This window comes from Botrytis byssoidea (assembly GCF_014898295.1).
Source record: "Botrytis byssoidea strain MUCL 94 chromosome Unknown BBYS_005, whole genome shotgun sequence".
NCBI lineage: Eukaryota > Fungi > Ascomycota > Leotiomycetes > Helotiales > Sclerotiniaceae > Botrytis > Botrytis byssoidea.
The window spans coordinates 1,582,682-1,599,180 of record NW_024065846.1 but is presented as its reverse complement, the minus strand read 5'-3'; the positions used below and the strand labels follow the sequence as shown (position 1 = coordinate 1,599,180).

The 16,499-nt window shown below is 44.0% G+C and overlaps 8 protein-coding genes across 8 annotated transcripts; 4 read left to right on the top strand and 4 right to left on the bottom strand.

Moving 5' to 3' along the window:
* Nucleotides 1–1,270: 1,270 nt before the first annotated feature.
* On the bottom strand, nucleotides 1,271–3,348 carry EAE97_003303 (uncharacterized protein; the record flags this gene model as incomplete). The annotated part of the gene is made up of 5 exons (XM_038873815.1): nucleotides 1,271–2,330; nucleotides 2,445–2,662; nucleotides 2,722–2,745; nucleotides 2,802–2,983; nucleotides 3,045–3,348. The coding sequence occupies 5 exons, from the start codon at nucleotides 3,346–3,348 to the stop codon at nucleotides 1,271–1,273; spliced, it is 1,788 nt and encodes a 595-aa protein (XP_038735678.1).
* Nucleotides 3,349–4,653: 1,305 nt separating this feature from the next.
* EAE97_003302 (uncharacterized protein) lies at nucleotides 4,654–6,901 on the bottom strand (the record flags this gene model as incomplete). The annotated part of the gene is made up of 2 exons (XM_038873814.1): nucleotides 4,654–4,890; nucleotides 4,943–6,901. The coding sequence occupies 2 exons, from the start codon at nucleotides 6,899–6,901 to the stop codon at nucleotides 4,654–4,656; spliced, it is 2,196 nt and encodes a 731-aa protein (XP_038735677.1).
* A 218-nt stretch (nucleotides 6,902–7,119) lies between these two features.
* On the top strand, nucleotides 7,120–9,712 carry EAE97_003300 (uncharacterized protein). Its single transcript, XM_038873812.1, has 6 exons — nucleotides 7,120–7,377; nucleotides 7,437–8,096; nucleotides 8,161–8,421; nucleotides 8,469–8,792; nucleotides 8,859–9,329; nucleotides 9,402–9,712. The coding sequence occupies exons 2-4, from the start codon at nucleotides 7,791–7,793 to the stop codon at nucleotides 8,637–8,639; spliced, it is 738 nt and encodes a 245-aa protein (XP_038735675.1). The 5' UTR covers nucleotides 7,120–7,377; nucleotides 7,437–7,790; the 3' UTR covers nucleotides 8,640–8,792; nucleotides 8,859–9,329; nucleotides 9,402–9,712.
* Nucleotides 8,994–9,671, bottom strand: EAE97_003301 (uncharacterized protein; the record flags this gene model as incomplete). Its single annotated transcript, XM_038873813.1, has 2 exons — nucleotides 8,994–9,326; nucleotides 9,399–9,671. 2 exons carry the CDS (start codon nucleotides 9,669–9,671, stop codon nucleotides 8,994–8,996), a joined length of 606 nt encoding a protein of 201 aa, XP_038735676.1.
* A 204-nt stretch (nucleotides 9,713–9,916) lies between the features above and the next one.
* EAE97_003299 (uncharacterized protein) lies at nucleotides 9,917–11,114 on the top strand (the record flags this gene model as incomplete). The annotated part of the gene is made up of 3 exons (XM_038873811.1): nucleotides 9,917–10,139; nucleotides 10,198–11,022; nucleotides 11,074–11,114. 3 exons carry the CDS (start codon nucleotides 9,917–9,919, stop codon nucleotides 11,112–11,114), a joined length of 1,089 nt encoding a protein of 362 aa, XP_038735674.1.
* A 312-nt stretch (nucleotides 11,115–11,426) lies between these two features.
* On the top strand, nucleotides 11,427–12,551 carry EAE97_003298 (uncharacterized protein; the record flags this gene model as incomplete). Its single annotated transcript, XM_038873810.1, has 1 exon — nucleotides 11,427–12,551. One exon carries the CDS (start codon nucleotides 11,427–11,429, stop codon nucleotides 12,549–12,551), a length of 1,125 nt encoding a protein of 374 aa, XP_038735673.1.
* A 648-nt stretch (nucleotides 12,552–13,199) lies between these two features.
* Nucleotides 13,200–14,757, top strand: EAE97_003297 (uncharacterized protein; the record flags this gene model as incomplete). Its single annotated transcript, XM_038873809.1, has 2 exons — nucleotides 13,200–13,333; nucleotides 13,395–14,757. The coding sequence occupies 2 exons, from the start codon at nucleotides 13,200–13,202 to the stop codon at nucleotides 14,755–14,757; spliced, it is 1,497 nt and encodes a 498-aa protein (XP_038735672.1).
* A 164-nt stretch (nucleotides 14,758–14,921) lies between these two features.
* Nucleotides 14,922–16,321, bottom strand: EAE97_003296 (uncharacterized protein; the record flags this gene model as incomplete). The annotated part of the gene is made up of 4 exons (XM_038873808.1): nucleotides 14,922–15,850; nucleotides 15,916–16,024; nucleotides 16,086–16,151; nucleotides 16,214–16,321. The coding sequence occupies 4 exons, from the start codon at nucleotides 16,319–16,321 to the stop codon at nucleotides 14,922–14,924; spliced, it is 1,212 nt and encodes a 403-aa protein (XP_038735671.1).
* Between the last annotated feature and the right edge of the window lie 178 nt (nucleotides 16,322–16,499).

The following is a 16,499-nucleotide window of genomic DNA, read 5'->3' as shown; positions in this document are numbered from 1 at the left end:
TTGCTCCTACCGGATCTCTCAGAGCTAGTAACAACCATACCAGCATTTATAATCCCCATCATAAAGCCCGTTTCATCGAAATTCCATAAATCACAATCAAGAATGCCAAATTTAGCCCGCATATTCGAAATAAGTCGGAACCAATCTGCAATAAGCTTAGGATCCTCGCAGAGAGCTCTTTGAAAGTCATAAATGCGATTGAAACGCGTCCTTAGCTCTTTGTTGCGTTTCACAAATCGATATGCCCATTGCTTTCCAACTCTTTTCCCCCCTCTGGAATCAAGAATATAATTGGCCATATCTTCTATCGCTTTATATTTAGGTGCAAAACCTCTCGAATCTAGATCGATTATATATTGAATAATGATATCCTCTTCTAATTCTGAAAGATTATGAGATGTATGTCGATATTCGGTGCGAGGGGTAGATCCGTCCATTCTATGCTGAATCGTAGTACGCGGTACATTATATGCTTTAGCAGCCTTTCGAATGCTTAGTTTTTTGTCTTTTCGTATAGCCTCGATGGCTAAAAGGAGTCGTGCTTCTTTATTTGTAGATTCCATAATAAATGGTTGATATATCGCGTGTTGAATTGAGTGAGTGGGAATTGAGGTGAAAGTGGCCCACATGGTGATATGGCCCGCATGCATATGAATCACGTTATCAGATCTTTTGATTATCACATTCCATTCGAGACTAGATGGAAAAACCTACTCAATTAGCAACGAGGCAAATGCTACGGTCCAAAGATCGTGTAAAACCAAACGAAGATTTGAGATTTGTCAACAGAAGAGGAAAATTATATCACACGGAGTCCGCCTACGCCTTTTAATGACAAGCGGGGCATCGGATTATTTGTATACCTCCGTAGTTCTAGATTTATCCCATCCTTCTATCCACAGGGCCTCGGCCGAACAATGCAATGATAGCTTGAAGCCTTTGAATAGTTCCCGTTACCTTATATAAAGCTTTGAAATCGCGCCAATTGGTTGCGGTTGTAAGCTTTAGGAAAGGAACTACCCGCGTTAGGCAAAGTCCGATATACAGCGATCTGATTTGATGGCTGATTTATGTAATTATTCTATGTGGTCAAGAAAGAGTATCGCGCAGCTCGCTGAAGTATTATAACATATTCCCAGTAAATAAATGGATATCCTCCCTCGCCATGATTTGTTTAACGCCGAAATCACATGGTATCTCTCGCACATAAACTCCCTTACGATAGAAACTCCCGATCCACCCGCCTTACCATAAACTCCCTGTAGTTGAACTAACATACTGTCTTGTATAATCGTTTCCACTTCGGCCATCCGGCCTTTTCTGATCGCTCCTCTGCTATCAAGGCTGGCAAATCTAGACCGCGCATTCCGGTCTTTAGATCCATATCCTTGGATCTCATCACAGAAGTCCTATACCAAAATTTGTATCCTACGTAGAATAAAATTACGATGGGTGCGGCCAAATATGCTAGGAAGAAGCTTTCACATTGCTCGAGTGCCGTCATTTGCTGGTAGCCTGTAGGCCATGCCCCAGTCCAAAATTGTGCTACGAGAATGAGGACGTTAAATAAAAACCCAATCCACGAGCCAATGACGCCTGGCTGCGAGCGAAAAGCTAATTCGTCTAAGCTATGACCTTGAAGTCCCCAAGCCCGTCGAAAACGAATATGGGCAAGACAAATAGATCCCCAAGTAAATATTGAGGAAAGACCCGACAGTGCTAGCATCCAATCCAGAACTGTTGCTTGAGCACCAGAATCCGCTGCATAGGCAAGAAACCCAAGGGCCGACGATACGCCAATAGCTACGATAGGACGTCCTTTACGATCAACATAAGCCAGAATCTTAGGAGCTTGCCCCTGATCTGCTAATGCTGCAAGAGTCCGAGAAGATCCGAATATTGACGAGTTGCCCACAGAGAGTACAGCAATGAGGATGACTGCATTCATAACAGAAGGAAGTACCGTTATTCCAGCATTTTGAATAGAAATAACGAAGGGACTTGCCGCGGTATTCGCATTTCCAGCAGCAAGCAATCTTTCGTCGGTATATGGGACGAGAAGTCCAACGAGAGTAAGCGAGACAATGTAGAAAAGAGTGATACGCCAGAATACTTGCTTCACGGCCTTTGGCAATGACTTTCTGGGGTTCTGAGTCTCAGCAGCAGCGAGCCCCACCAATTCAGTGCCGGCAAAAGCAAATGCTGCCGTGACAAAAACACTACACATGCCTTTGAATCCATTGTTAAATGCGCCCGGATCACTCCACAACGTACCAGCTACATAGCCTTCTTCGAGGCTGCCGCCGCAGTTGAGGATTATGGCCAAAAGTCTATTGGAAAAGTCAGTTATTTGTTCCGTTCAAACATCTATGAATTCTCCAAAAGAGCGCAAGTATAGAATGATGGCCAAAACGTTGATCGAACATGACAGCGGTTAGACTCACATATACCCAATAATAGCCACAACTTTGACGATAGCAAAGAAGAATTCCGCTTCTCCGTACCCTTTCACTCCAAACATGTTTATGCCAATAATTGTGAAGAGAAATACTGTGACAAATATAGCGTGATCGTATCGCTGTTGTATATCCCAGAAGTCGATTGTGATAGATGCCGCAATAATTTCTAGTGGAAGAACCACAAGCCATTGCATTGCATAATTCTGTTTGCTAGGAGTTAGTATTTTATGCTAGGTTCCATGTTATCTGTGGTTTCTCATACCCATCCCATAGCAAATCCCCAAGCCTGTAAGTCACGCAATTAGTTAATGTCTTTCCCGTTATATCAATGGATGAACTTGCCGGATCCAAGAATCGAGTCGAATAGGCCGAAAACGACCCTGAAACGGGAAACAGAACGGCCATTTCACCCAAAGCATGCACGGTACAATATAACATGAGCCCGATGAGTGTAAAGCATATAATAAGCGATGCAGGTCCGCCAGTTGAGAGAGACTTGCCCGACGCAACGAAAAGTCCGGTACCTGTCCATGAAGTCGACTCAGTAATAGCCCCTTAAATCACTCGGCGCGTCAAGCAACTAACCTATCGAGCCTCCAATTGCGATCATCTGCAGATGCCTCCCTTTCAATCTTCGTGCCAGAGGAGAATTTGCCGTTGCTTGCGCGGCAATTTCGGCATGGAATACTCTCCCATTTGCGCCTACCACACCCGGCGGGGTCATAGTAAGACTCGGATCTCTTCGAAAGCTGTCAACAAAGCGACGCCCTATTCCATGTTTTATTTGCGTTATCTCTTCGTAGCTTGGTTCCCCGCGTCCGCTACTGTAGTCCGGAGTTGTGGATTGGTCTTTATCGGGATAGACTGAACCCTTTTCAATATCGTTCATCCTGAAACTATTCATCCTGATGATTTCGAGTTTTGATGTGTATGTAGTCTAGGAGATGTCGACAGCCTGTATTAGGAATGATGCTCGTCGATCTAGATCTACCGCATCAAGATTGCCGGTGAGGCTGAGTTGTCTCGAATAATTAAGAGAGTAACTATTGAAGCTCTCAACCGGTTGGCTAGAGCTCAAAGGTTGTGCAAGTGATAATGTATGGCATGTTTTCCAGTAATTTCCAACATCATGTTTTATACTATGAGTATGAAAGTTTGTTGAGAAAGTTTGTGGAGTGAGAAGATGAAGTTATGAGCCCGGAAGGCACAGCTATCTCGGGGAGTGAAAGGCTTATCTTTTGCATGAGATTGCTCGAAGTAATTAGACGTGATTGGACGTGATGAGCTTGATTTGGGGTATGGGGGCGCTAGGGCTTGTGGAGCCATCATGGTAGCGGGATGAACTTCATCAATTACAAGCTGATTGCCACAAACATGGCGAAGAAAGAAGAAAGAAAAGCAGCAACTAACATCAAACACTTCAGAAGGGCATATGGCATTCTATTGATGTATTACCATCGTTGCCAAGTAGGTAAAATAGGGGTACAATATCTCAACTTCTGGGCAAAGCTTGGTGTTCGACCTGTAAACAATCGGTACGACGACCGCCCCGTCAGCTGAACGGTAGATATGGGTTATTACACCTTCCTCCCTCCCTCCTCGATCTCGTCCATAGAGGCTAAGTCTCTGAGAACCATGTGATTGTTGACATTGGGTGTCTTTCTTGCGTCTAAACAGCTCAACGCTTAAATACAATTTTCTAAAAAAAAACTTCCGATTCGATTAGCCGGCTGTCAAAGTTGCATCAATGAAGTGCCGGCCAAATGTCTGTGTATCATTTAAGTTTGAGAGATATACGTTCTGTGTTTTGGTATTGCGCTACTTAAAGCAATCGCTTACAATTTTCTTCCTTGTTCTAAATTGATTATTAAATGCAGTAACGGGTCCAAATGTAGACATTCATCACATGGAGAGGTTGAGGTGTTGAAATATTGAAATGTACAATGCAAGATGCAATGTGATGTGAAATAATTCAGCTCGTCTTACATATTTATTTAAACCATCGGAATGTAAATAAACAGGATATTTCATCGCAAATACAAATACACAATAATGGTATCTATATTTTAATTGTTCAAATCCGCAAATAATAATAAGAAAGGCATGCAAAAGCCTATAATCTAGATGCGATAAAAATACAACGAATTTACATGGTCATCATCCATTATATAGGTACAATTTTGCTTTTTTATATTCACGTCGCACCACTTTTCAATTCCTGAACTTCGACTTCCTTTACTTCGGGCTCTTTCTTTGGTTCTGGTAAGATCTTTCCGTCTGGCCCCCTGGGCTTTCTCTTCCATCCAGTTGACAACAATGGGCCCATCTTGAATCGTGGGAAGGCATGCGCTTCCGTGTTAATAACTACTTGGTCCAAGGGGAGGATATCATTTGGCGAGAAAAGAAGATAAAAATATTTGAGAGTTTCAGCCTGGTAGAAGTCAGTAAACTGCCAATGGCAAGCGGATATAGGGTGTACTTACAAGCCAGAAACTCTCCATGTTATCTTTGGTTTGCGCAGGTAAAACATTGGCGTTAGTGAGACTCGTGAATCCACCACCTTCGCCAACAGCTGTGTGGTTCATGAAAGACCTAAACATTTCCCATCCCCATTCTCTGTACATCTCCTCTCCTGTGATACGCCACATATAGAACAATGTCTCGATAGTTTCAGGCCTCTGGAGATTGTGGTTATCGTTGTTCTTTATAATGAAGTCCTTGCGCCACTCTTGATTCTCTGGATCATCAAAATTTGTAGGTGCTTGATGCGGTGCATCTTCTGGCAATGGTGGATCATCAATGTTGAAATGCGCAATTTCAGGGGCAAGCCCGGTTGCCATCACCTTGTACATTCCCCAACAGGTGTGCGTCAATTCTCTTGCTAGTTTCATCTCTTCATCCTTCTTCGCGCTCCAGCTTGGTAGCTTGCGTGCCTCAGCCTCCGTTATGCCACCAGTGGCACCTAGAGCAATTGTTCCACCCATAAAACATACCAAGTGATCCATCTTTGGCGAGAGAGAGCCACCAAGACCCTCAGGTCGCTCAGCAAGAACAGTAAATTTGGAAGGGCTAGAGTAAGTGATGAGATGCTTCCGAACTCCCTTGAGTGCCTCGTCCCATAATTCTTCATAGATAGGCTCTTCTTTTGAAGTTTGAAGATATTGCTTAATCAAATATTCGTAATATGAATCACCACGGCTGCCAAGACGAATGTTACTTCCACGGAAGTTTCCAGTATTAGCATATATGTAGATTGGCAAGAGTCCATCCTCCATGCCATTATCATCAATAATCTTCATCACCTTCTCAGCCCTTTCCCAGTATTCAGTCTCTCCAGTAAGTTTGGTAAGATATTTCAGTTCCAATTGCAACGTCGCTGCCTCTGCTGTGGATGAGGCCCCGCCATCATCATGAGATGGAACACCTTTAGTGGTCTTGAGATTGACGCTGGCGAATGGTATTCCAGAGGGAGAGTCAAAGGCGCCAAGCAAACGATCAGCTAAATCCCTCGACTTTTCCAGATATAAATCCTCCCCTGAAGCTCCTTCATCGTCCTCGGCCAATGGAGCTAAGTGTGGATACTCGGTGGAGAGATAGTGGGCGGATAGAAGACCCCCAAGCATGCGGATTGTAGTTTCGAACGTGTTGACTTCTTGATCTTGGTCGTAGTCCAGTGAATTTGTAATCCATTCCCTTGCATGCTGCACCCTGCTCGTCAAATTCATCAATATCATTGTATCCAAAGCATCCACAATTATCCAGCCCATTCCTTTCGGTGTCATTTGCTTTCCATGTTTCGAAATTGGATGAAACTCGTCATAGCCCCATGCATATCGCTCATATGCATCCCAACTCAAAATAAAAGCTTCTCTGACCCTTTCCCTTCGATCTAGCCAATCAATTGAGCTAGGTCCCTTTTCCGGTCGCTGTAGCCATGTCCATCTGTCTGTCGATTTCTTTTTCGTCCCGTCACTGGATCCAAAGAACCCTAAGAAGTATAACGCACAAAATACAAATGCGATGGACCCAAGTATGATGCGCCGCCGTTTGTAAAACGGTTGTGCTCTCCTGGAGGAGGCATATGAATACGGCTTGTCTTTGTACATGGGCAGATCCTTATTTTCTCCAAGAAGGTTTCCGACTCGATCTTGTATGCCGCTAATTACTCCTCCACTTGTATGTGCCGTCGATGATCTCGCGGTCATGCCAGAGGCCGCCCAAGCTTTATTTTCCAAATTGCGCTGAGGATCTGTGAAAGAGGGAACGTTTTTTGGTATGGAAAAAGTGGACATCTCTTCGACAGCTTGCTTACCAGACTCATAAGCTTGCTCGCCTGCTTCTTTGACCCTTTGAGTGATATTTGAAGCAGCTTGTGTCGCAGTGCCTCGAAGGATGTTGAATGCTGGAGAGCGGCGTAGATTAAAGGGGTCGCGACTGTTCATGGAAACTTCAAAATCATTTCATTACTAGAAGGCGCGACTATAAACAAACACTAAGATACAAAAAACTTAAAATATCTGAAGGTTATCATTAGGTGTCATTTCGAAACGGAGAGGCTCAAGAGTCAAGAGCTATAAATTCTAGAGAACAGTACACGTAAGGCGTACTTACCGAGCCTTGGGATAAATTACAGGCTTTATTTTCAGCCTTATATTGCACTCGCGAGTGTACATGTCCTACCTGTTATTATATTTGCATTTCCAAGTTCTTCTTGAACAGTCAAGTCTGATCAGTTCAATAAATCTGATAGATGTTGGAAATGGAGATTTGTATGTCTACCCGGTATGTTTGGGCAATCATCATCGGAAATTTGCGTAGATTCTGGTAAATTCATGAAGAGCAATTCAGGATTCGAGCGTATATACCAGTATAGATGGCAATAGTTATCTGGGGAGCTCCAGTAGGTAGATACCGAAAAGTAAAGCTACCCCTGACCACTATTTTAAAATGGGGTAACTGATGAGAATACATAGCTAGAATCGCCAGGTCTTGTAAGTTCGTCTACAGTACCGAGCCAACAAGTCTAGCACTGTAGCTGGTGGGTATCTGACCGTTCCTAAGGAGAAGCTACAAAAGATACAGTACCATTCATTATCACGACTAGTGTTTTTCTACTTTCGAATCTACAAAATTTACAGCGCGAATTTACTTCCCAAACTAACATTTGAACAGAGAAAGGGTTTTATTTTAGCGGGATTTACTAGGAATTCACTAAATATTTATGAACCACCTACATAGAGCATAGAGCAAGCACAGCAAACACGCTAGTCACACCAATATTGATCGTGGGTTGGACATTTTGACTCTCTAGCCAGTGCTAAACCAGTCACGATGGCAACACATCGCCATGAATATCGTCAGTGGCCATTTCTCACGGAAGAAGAATTCGAGCTCGCCTGTGCGTTTCTTGATCGAAGATATTGTCGAGCATCATTGGGGCCTGCAAGGAAGAACCTCAAGCTGTCTATGGGACGAACCGCAACTACTGGATCATGCTATGTTGAAATCATTCGATTAATTCATCCACCAAAAGATGATGATGATCTATTACTTGCTCTTGGCAATTTGAGTAGTGGTTACGCTCCAAATTCTGCTCCGAGTCAAGAGGTGGATATGATGGATGAGGATGAAGACGATGTTAGTGACTCTCTTCATTCGTGTTGACACTATATGAATACTTAGACTTATTGACATCATATAGGAGGCACTGCGTCTGAACAAGCCTCTGAGACTGGAGAGTGACGCTATCCCCCGATACAGTCTGCATTCTCACCAGCCTTACGTTACCTATGAGATTCACCTACATCCCACTTATAGAATACCGACTTTGTGGTTTACGCTTCACGATTTACCAAATCATGAGCCTGCGTTTGACATAGATTCGGTATATCGACATCTCGTGCCAGACGAGTACAAAAGTGAACTTCGTGCAATGGGAGTTATGGGTGGAATTTCTGCTGCTGTAAGTGGCTAATTTTGCTATAAGAATACATCCTAACTATGTTTTAGCCGCATCCTATCACAGATGTACCGGCATTCTTCATTCATCCATGTCAAACCAGGGAAGCAATGGAGAATTTTGACTGCCCGGCAGATAATTATTTAATGGTATGGCTTGGCTTGATAGGTGGGTGTGTGGGACTATGGATGCCTCATGAAATGGCTCAGGAAGATCTATAGAGAAGAGCTTTTGACATTCCGCCTCAAAGAGTTTCGTCTTTACTGGGCATATAATACATGGATCCAAGAATCATATAGATATTGAAGCTTCATATTCACTTTGTGGACATGTAGCGACAAAACCTATCACACGATTGAAACATCACCAAATAGGTATGTACACTTGTGTTACATCGGAAATACACAATGGTTCACATGCCATATCTGACATGTCATTAGAGGTCGATGTACTTCATATGCGAATTGTATAGGAGCCGTAGCCCTTTAAATCCATTTTAGTCGATAACCGTGTGACCAAGACCAATACGCCGCAAACCAGTCCCCAACGCCTTTGCCATGCAATATCATCAGTCGCTAATCGTCATCACTGTCTTCCTCCATTGCAACGTCTCCTTCACTATCTTCTTCCTCCTCTTCATCCCGACGTCTTTTTTGTCCAGCAACACTTGCACTTGGGCTTGTTGCATCTTCCATAGCGTGATCAGAGGCCGGAGCTGGAACCTGGAGGGTTGATGGCGGTGGTGGGGGAGGTAAATTGCTCGTGGTGGTAGCTGCAGACGGCGGCGCATTGAAAATACTTTGCTGCAATTCTGTGGCCACAACCGCAGCCGCTGCTGCAGACGGCATACGGAAAGTACCGTCCAACTTGGCAATGGTATCTGACTTTGATTTGGCATATTGGATATTCTAGTAAGATGAATGTCAGCCCTTGATCATTTTAAGTAGACGAGCAATAGAATTGTAGGTTTCCCAACTAACCATTTCACGTCCAAGAAATTCAAATCCTTGTAATGCTCTCATAGCCTGTGTCGCGGTCTGGATATCTCTGTACACCACGTGTGCTTGGCCCCTCATCTTCATTGACTTCAGAGCTATGACATCGAGGACTGGGCCATAAGTCGAGCACAAGGTGTAGAGTTCTCTTCGTAAATCATCTTTTTGAATCTTCGACGAAGGTAAATTGGTAATGTAGAGGGTTTGGTTTGGAGGGAACGACGTCCTCGCTGGGACTGGTTTTACTGCGGCACTCATTTTGTCGTTACTCGGTAGTCAGTCGCGTCTTGATTCTGGGATATTTCCAACATATGTCAATATAGATATAAATTTCGAGAGTCCGCCTTTCGCAGCCTTGCGCTAGCTTAAATGAGTTAGTAAGCAGACGTATAGGGAGCACCCGCCCCACGTTTAAGCAAGCATCTCTCGTCCATGCGGTAATGCCAACATAAGTACATATTTACAGTGATAGTAGAGAGCTCCTCCTATCAAGAAGCAACAAAATGCCTGGTCCAGAAGTTCATCACCTTTTCCATCATCCTATCGCGGATCACTCGTTCTCTGCCGATAGACAGACATTGGCTGTAGCACGCGACACCAGTGTCGAGCTCTATGGACGAGACGGTAAGGGATTCAAGCTCAAGGATGAATTGAAAGGCCATGACAAGACCGTCACCAGTGTTGATATAGCGCCTAACAGTGGTAGAATTGTAACATGCTCTCAAGGTTTGCACCCAATTGATCTTACCGGTTTAACTCAACAATGCTGATAATATTGGGTCAGACCGCAATGCTTTGGTTTGGGAACCATCTCCCACTGGCTATAAACCTACTCTCGTCCTTCTCCGAATCAACCGTGCGGCCACATTTGTTCGATGGTCTCCTTCCGAAACGAAGTTCGCCGTCGGATCCGGTGCAAGGGTGATTGCTATCTGCTACTTTGAAGAGGAGAACGACTGGTGGGTTTCGAAACACATCAAGAAGCCTATCCGTAGCACCATTACAACTGTCGCATGGCATCCAAATTCCGTTCTTCTAGCTGCCGGTTCTACCGATGCCCATGCGAGAGTGTTCTCAAGTTTCATTAAGGGAGTAGATGCTAGACCAGAACCTGGAGTTTGGGGAGAGCGTCTGCCATTCAACACTGTCTGCGGAGAGTATCTCAACAATTCTGCTGGATGGGTTCACGCAGTATCGTTCTCACCGAGTGGAAATGCCTTGGCCTTTGCTGCACACGATAGCAGCATCACAGTCGTATACCCCAACGGCGCAGACCAACCTCCAAAGGCTGTTGTTAGTGTCAGCACGCAGCTTCTCCCTTTTATGAGTTTGATCTGGAATGGCGAAGCTGAGATCATTGCGGCAGGCTATGACTGTGAGGCATTCCGATTTGGTGGTAACGAAGGAGGATGGCAACTCACAGGCTCCTTGGAATCAAAAGGGGGTCCGGTCAAAGATGTTGGAGAGGAGAGTGCTTTCAATATGTTCAAGCAAATGGATTTGAAAGGAAAAGTCAAGGATGATACACAATTGACAACTGTGCATCAAAATACCATCAGCACTATCCGCATTTATGAAGGAACGGAAAGTGGTGTCAGCAAGTTCACCAGTAAGTGCTCTTTTCATCTATATCTTCAAAAAGAAACTAATTGATTTTTAGCGAGCGGTGTTGATGGAAGAATTGTCATTTGGAATGCTTAGAATAGAGTTGAATAGAAGCACTCACGAGTTTCGTAACTTTGTGTACAAAGCCTCATCATGCAACGCACTGGCTCTTTGCCGTTCCATACTTTCCATGCAGAATATAATATATTACATGACCCATTTCAATCATGCCAGAGAACAATCCAGCTAAGTATGCTTCCTTCGAGAATCACACCATGTTTCGTTGCCCTGTTGCCCTTAGAGAAACCAGAGCTTATCTCTCTCACACCCTCCTTGAAAAAATTTGACAGTATTTATTTCCATCTTCCATTCGTACCACCTCTGCCCTAGCGAGACCTTCTCTACGTCATGGAATCTAACAACGATGAGAAATCTAAAGCTTTTCATCCTTTTGACATTAATTCATTACGTCACTCCCGGTGTTTTGGAGGCATTGAAAACGGGATCAATAATCCTATGCACCTATCTAATCAATCGATTCCTTATCCTCCTGTTGCGTCTGGCAGTCAGATGGCGTCGGTGACGGGAAACGCTAGCGCCGAGAGGAGTAAGCTCTTTCAAGGCGAAAATAGAGCGTCATTTGGGTATGTATTGCAGGAGTCCTCTCCAGCCATTGAGGCGACGATTGATCCTGATCCGGACTGTCTAATGATCACACCCGTCTCGACCCGACAAAACTCCCAGAACTTACTAGACGCGGGTTACTGTCAATGCCAAAGAGGTTCTCGTACAACTGACAACCGCGCTGGACATTCACGTGCCCTGCCTCTACGCCATGTTTCTGGCAGTTGTCTTCCCACTATTGCTATGATGCTAAATAACTCTCCATCAGAACGGGTCCCCATAAATTCAATGGGGATTTACACACCGTCTAAATCAACGCTGGATAATAGGATGTCCATTTCGGATGCCTCAGATAGTACAATCGTTGCACCTGTATCAATTCCTGAGCAGCGCTACTTCCTCTTGAATACCCTCTACCAAGTATGCCTAGATGCCACCACCACTTACATTCGCGCTCTTCCAAATACATCTTCTACCGGTATCAGATACGAGCGAAACCGTTCATATTCCCACCGGTATCATCCATACCGTGGTAAAGGACGAGAAAGGTCATACAACGATGATCATTCCAAGACTCTCATGGACAATATCGAAGTAATCAGTACATTCCTATGGAGAAAGGCCAGAAGAGATCAGATGGCACCTCATCGAGCTGAATCAGATGCGGCCATGGATATGAACAATCTTTATAAATGGGGAGAAAACTTGGTCGATGGTATGGAAGAAAGAGCCAGGACTGAGGGAGCGCGAACGGCAGTATTGAATGCGGCTTCAGCGATGTGTGAGTGGTTGAGAATTGCGGAAGCTTGTACTTTATGTAAAGAGATTGAAGGAGAGCTGAGGGGTCTCACGAATTTAGAAATGGAACGCGCGAGACAGGAAAATGGTGAGGATGGTGATATTCTCTGAAGAGCGTGTATCTCAGAATTCAATGGGGATTCGGCTAGGTATGTTCTTTGCAATTCATCAACATTGGATGCAGATAGCACATGATACCCTCTTCTCATGTGAATCTACTCTATGAAGCAAGCTTGAATATTTGAGAACTCATAATCGATATCATATTAATGTATGATCTAAATGTAACCTATAACACAGAACCATCGAGATGATGTAACATGATATGACAGTGCGCCTCGATATGACGGAATGCAGCTGTGACCTTAGCCTATATATGAAAGGCTCTGCTTGAGCGGGAAGCCATCTAGTGATCGAGAGGACTGAAAGCCAGTACCTGTTGTTCGCAATGAAGTAAATATCAATTTGTTTGTATGGAGCTAAAGAGGACCAGATCTAATCTAATCTTATCTGAGATCTACCTAGGCTCATATGACCGAAACGAACCCGAGTGAGGGGATATGCACGATAAATTTCGCCATACCGAGTTCCCTGCAGATCGATTACTTCCTGTCCCGTTACTAATCAGAGGATAAATAAAAACTATGAGGTGTGCTATGAGGCGTTTTCTATCCTCTATACGCCCTCCATGACTTCGCAGTAATATTAATACATCTGTCTATATATCTTTACACTCGCCAAAGGAGCAATCATCACAAAATGGCAATCATCAAGTCAGTGGCAATCATCGGCGCTGGACCGGCTGGCGCAATTGCACTCGACGCTCTGGCTCAGGAGCAAGAATTTGATGAGATCCGGCTCTTTGAGAGAAGAGAGAAAGCTGGAGGATGCTGGTGAGTACGAAGTGGCTGAATAGTTAGAACAATAGAACAATCACTCATATTCATCTCACAGGCTCGGAGATCCGAAAGATCACGTCCAACAAATTCCAGACTTTGAAAAGCTTGCTTCTCGCAGACCAGACGAGACTCTTCCCATTCCATCCGAACTTCCTACTACGCTTCCGCACAATACCCAATATAGATTTTCTGATACTTCGATATATCCTACGTTGGAAACAAATATAGATGCTTTCGCCATGTCTTTTTCTCAAGAACCATTCCCGGAAACGAGATCAGCGATTAACATTAAAAGACATGGAGAAAACTCGCCATTTCGCCATTGGAAGGTGGTGGAAAAATATGTTCAAGATTTGGTGGATCGGAAAGGATACCCGGATCTGATATCGTACGATACTACTGTGGAGCTTGTTCATCAAGACCCACATACATCGAAATGGGTTCTGACGTTGCGCAAACCCCTTGACAATGGTATTGAAGATAGATGGTGGACGGAATCTTTCGACGCAGTTGTTGTAGCAGCAGGACATTACAGTGTCCCGTTCATTCCTTCAACTCCTGGTCTTTCTACCTTCTCCCAAAACTTTCCTGGAAGGGTTCTTCATTCGAAAGCGTGGCGTGACCCAGAAACATATCGTGGGAAGCGTGTAGTAGTCGTCGGCGCCAGCATCTCTGGTCCTGATATTTCTTATGCTCTTGCTGATTATGTTGAAAGACCTCTTCATTCTGTTGTTCGAGGCAAATATCATCCTTATTTTTTTGACTACGCTTTCCAGCATCCCCATATTCTTCGACGTCCGCCGATATCCCACATAACCTCGGATCCCAATACAGATGAGCGAACAATCCATTTTGAGGATGGGTCTAGATTAGAGAAAGTAGACTATATTATTTTCGGTACTGGATATTCCTGGACTCTTCCTTTTATTCCTAATCTCGATTCTACCATTCGCAATAATCGTCTTCCAAATCTGTATCAACATATATTTTGGCGCGAGGACCCTACCTTGACTTTCGTTGGTGCTGTAGCCGCAGGATTTACATTTAAGGTATTTGAATGGCAAGCCGTACTTGTAGCACGATTTTTAGCTGGACGCATCACTCTTCCTTCAGCTGAAGAGCAAAAGAAATGGGAAGAAGATAGAATCGCAGTAAAAGGGGATGGAGTACCCTTCACAGCTCTCCATCCCGATTTTGAAGAGTATTTTGAGACCATCAGGGAAATGGCAGGTGAGCCCAAGAATGGTAAAGGTAGAAGTTTACCAAAGTTCCAGAAGTGGTGGCGAGAAGGATTTGATAACGGACATTTAAAAAGAATAGATATGTGGAAAAGGGGGAACGAGGAAGCGAGACGTAGAATCGAGAAAGAGAGCCGGGAAAGTGTTGTATCACCAGAATTACGAGTCAGCAATCTGTAAATATCTGTATGGTTACTTGAGTATATTTAGAATTACGGTTTAGTCAACCATTCTCCGATGTTATCAATACATGGGTATGAGTCTTATCTAACTCGATTCGTTGCGGTAGTTCTAGAAGAGCATAAACAGTTATTGCTGTGTTGTCCGACGATTTGTTCTTAATTTTACTCCTCTGATATCTCCTCCAATCTCTCCATCTCCAACCTCTCCCTTTCCGCTTTCTCGTTCTTCTCCTGTAACAATTTCAATGCAGTTTCTGGGACCAGGATAGGTTCGCAGACATCAACCCATATGTTCTCTATGCGGTTCGAGGTTTGCTCTTTGACACCACGTTTTTGGTAGTACGGATACCTCTCCGTGAGACGCTGCACAAGTTCACTCATGTCGATATTGTGCATAGCGTGTAAGTTCCTTACAAGGTGCCAACCCTTTTTGTCTCCGCCAAATCTGAAGTAGCTGGGCCAGGCATCATCGCCGCTGACATCAATATCGAAATCTTTGATTTTGTCAACTCTCTCAGGCTTTAGATTCCACTTCCATAGTTCCGGGCACCTGCAGAGTTTGTGGAGTACTGCTTGTCCGTGATAATTTGGGAGAAGGGTGCCTTGGAACCTAAAGGCAGGCGCTCCCTCTCTGGCAAGCTCGCGACTTAGAATTCTCATCTTCATTCTGAATTTTTTGAGGTTACAACAACGGAAAATCATCCGAAACGTAGAATTGACGAAAGTAAAGTCCCTGTTACGAGAGATGTCATATTCAAGAATCATACTTTGTATAAAGAAGAAGTGGCGTCGGATTTTAAAACAAAATCTGAACAAAGTCATCTGTTCAAGGAATTTAAAAGTCTTTATTTTGTACAAAAGGGCGCCACCCTCAATTTCAAGATATGCTTGTCGACAAATCATAAGGAGATTGAAAATTTGGGCTCTAAAGGTAGGGTGTACCTGGTCGAAGTACTTCTGGCGAAAGTAGGCTCGTTCTTGTGCGTAGAATTTCTTGTTACGATGTAAAGGAGGTCGGCCTTCAAACACATGTCGATCTCGATTGAGTTGCGGTTGAGATATAGCTACTGTGATGGGTTTGCGGCCGCAAGCTACAAACGTTATTATTTATACGCCCGCATCATCGGAGATACGAGAGGTTCAGGATACTACTTACGCAGATTGAGAATGCAAAACTCCCAGATAGTCAGACGCACTTCGGGCAATAGATCTAAAAGCAAACACTTTTCCTTTTGCACACGAATAGAATTGGCCCAATTTTGAGACTGGAAATAATCAGTCTTCTTCAAAACGAGATATTCAGCTAGACGACTTGAGCTCACACACTTTAATATCGGCACGCTCATTCACGAGTCTGCAGTGTTTCTTTTGCAATTTTAAAGTTTGTCTCGCCTGAACAAAAATCAGCTTCAATTGATCGAGTAATGGTTTCTCATTGTGAGTTGTGAGCTTACTGCTGCAGCGTTGAAACCCTTTGCCATTAAATGGCCTTTCAATGAAGCTCCTGGCATGATTTTGTTGTGGCTCCTCCCCTTCCGTCGTTGGAACTTTGCTCTCCCCATGGTTAATGTTTGATAGCTTATAATTGAAGAGATGGTTCGGATAAACTGTTTATTTGGAATACATGTATCTTGGTTGTGGATGGAGAGTATAAAGGGTTTATTGGGAACTTTACTTCAGGAAAGTGCGAACACCTCCGGTGCTTGAACGTTACCTCTATGGTAACATTTCGAAGAAACT

Coding starts and splice junctions, on each gene's coding strand:
- EAE97_003300 (XM_038873812.1), top strand. CDS start 7,791: ATGGCAACACATCGCCATGAATATCGTCAGTGGCCATTTCTCACGGAA. Junction 8,097..8,160: donor TGGATGAGGATGAAGACGAT/GTTAGTGACTCT, acceptor GACATCATATAG/GAGGCACTGCGTCTGAACAA. Junction 8,422..8,468: donor TGGGTGGAATTTCTGCTGCT/GTAAGTGGCTAA, acceptor ACTATGTTTTAG/CCGCATCCTATCACAGATGT.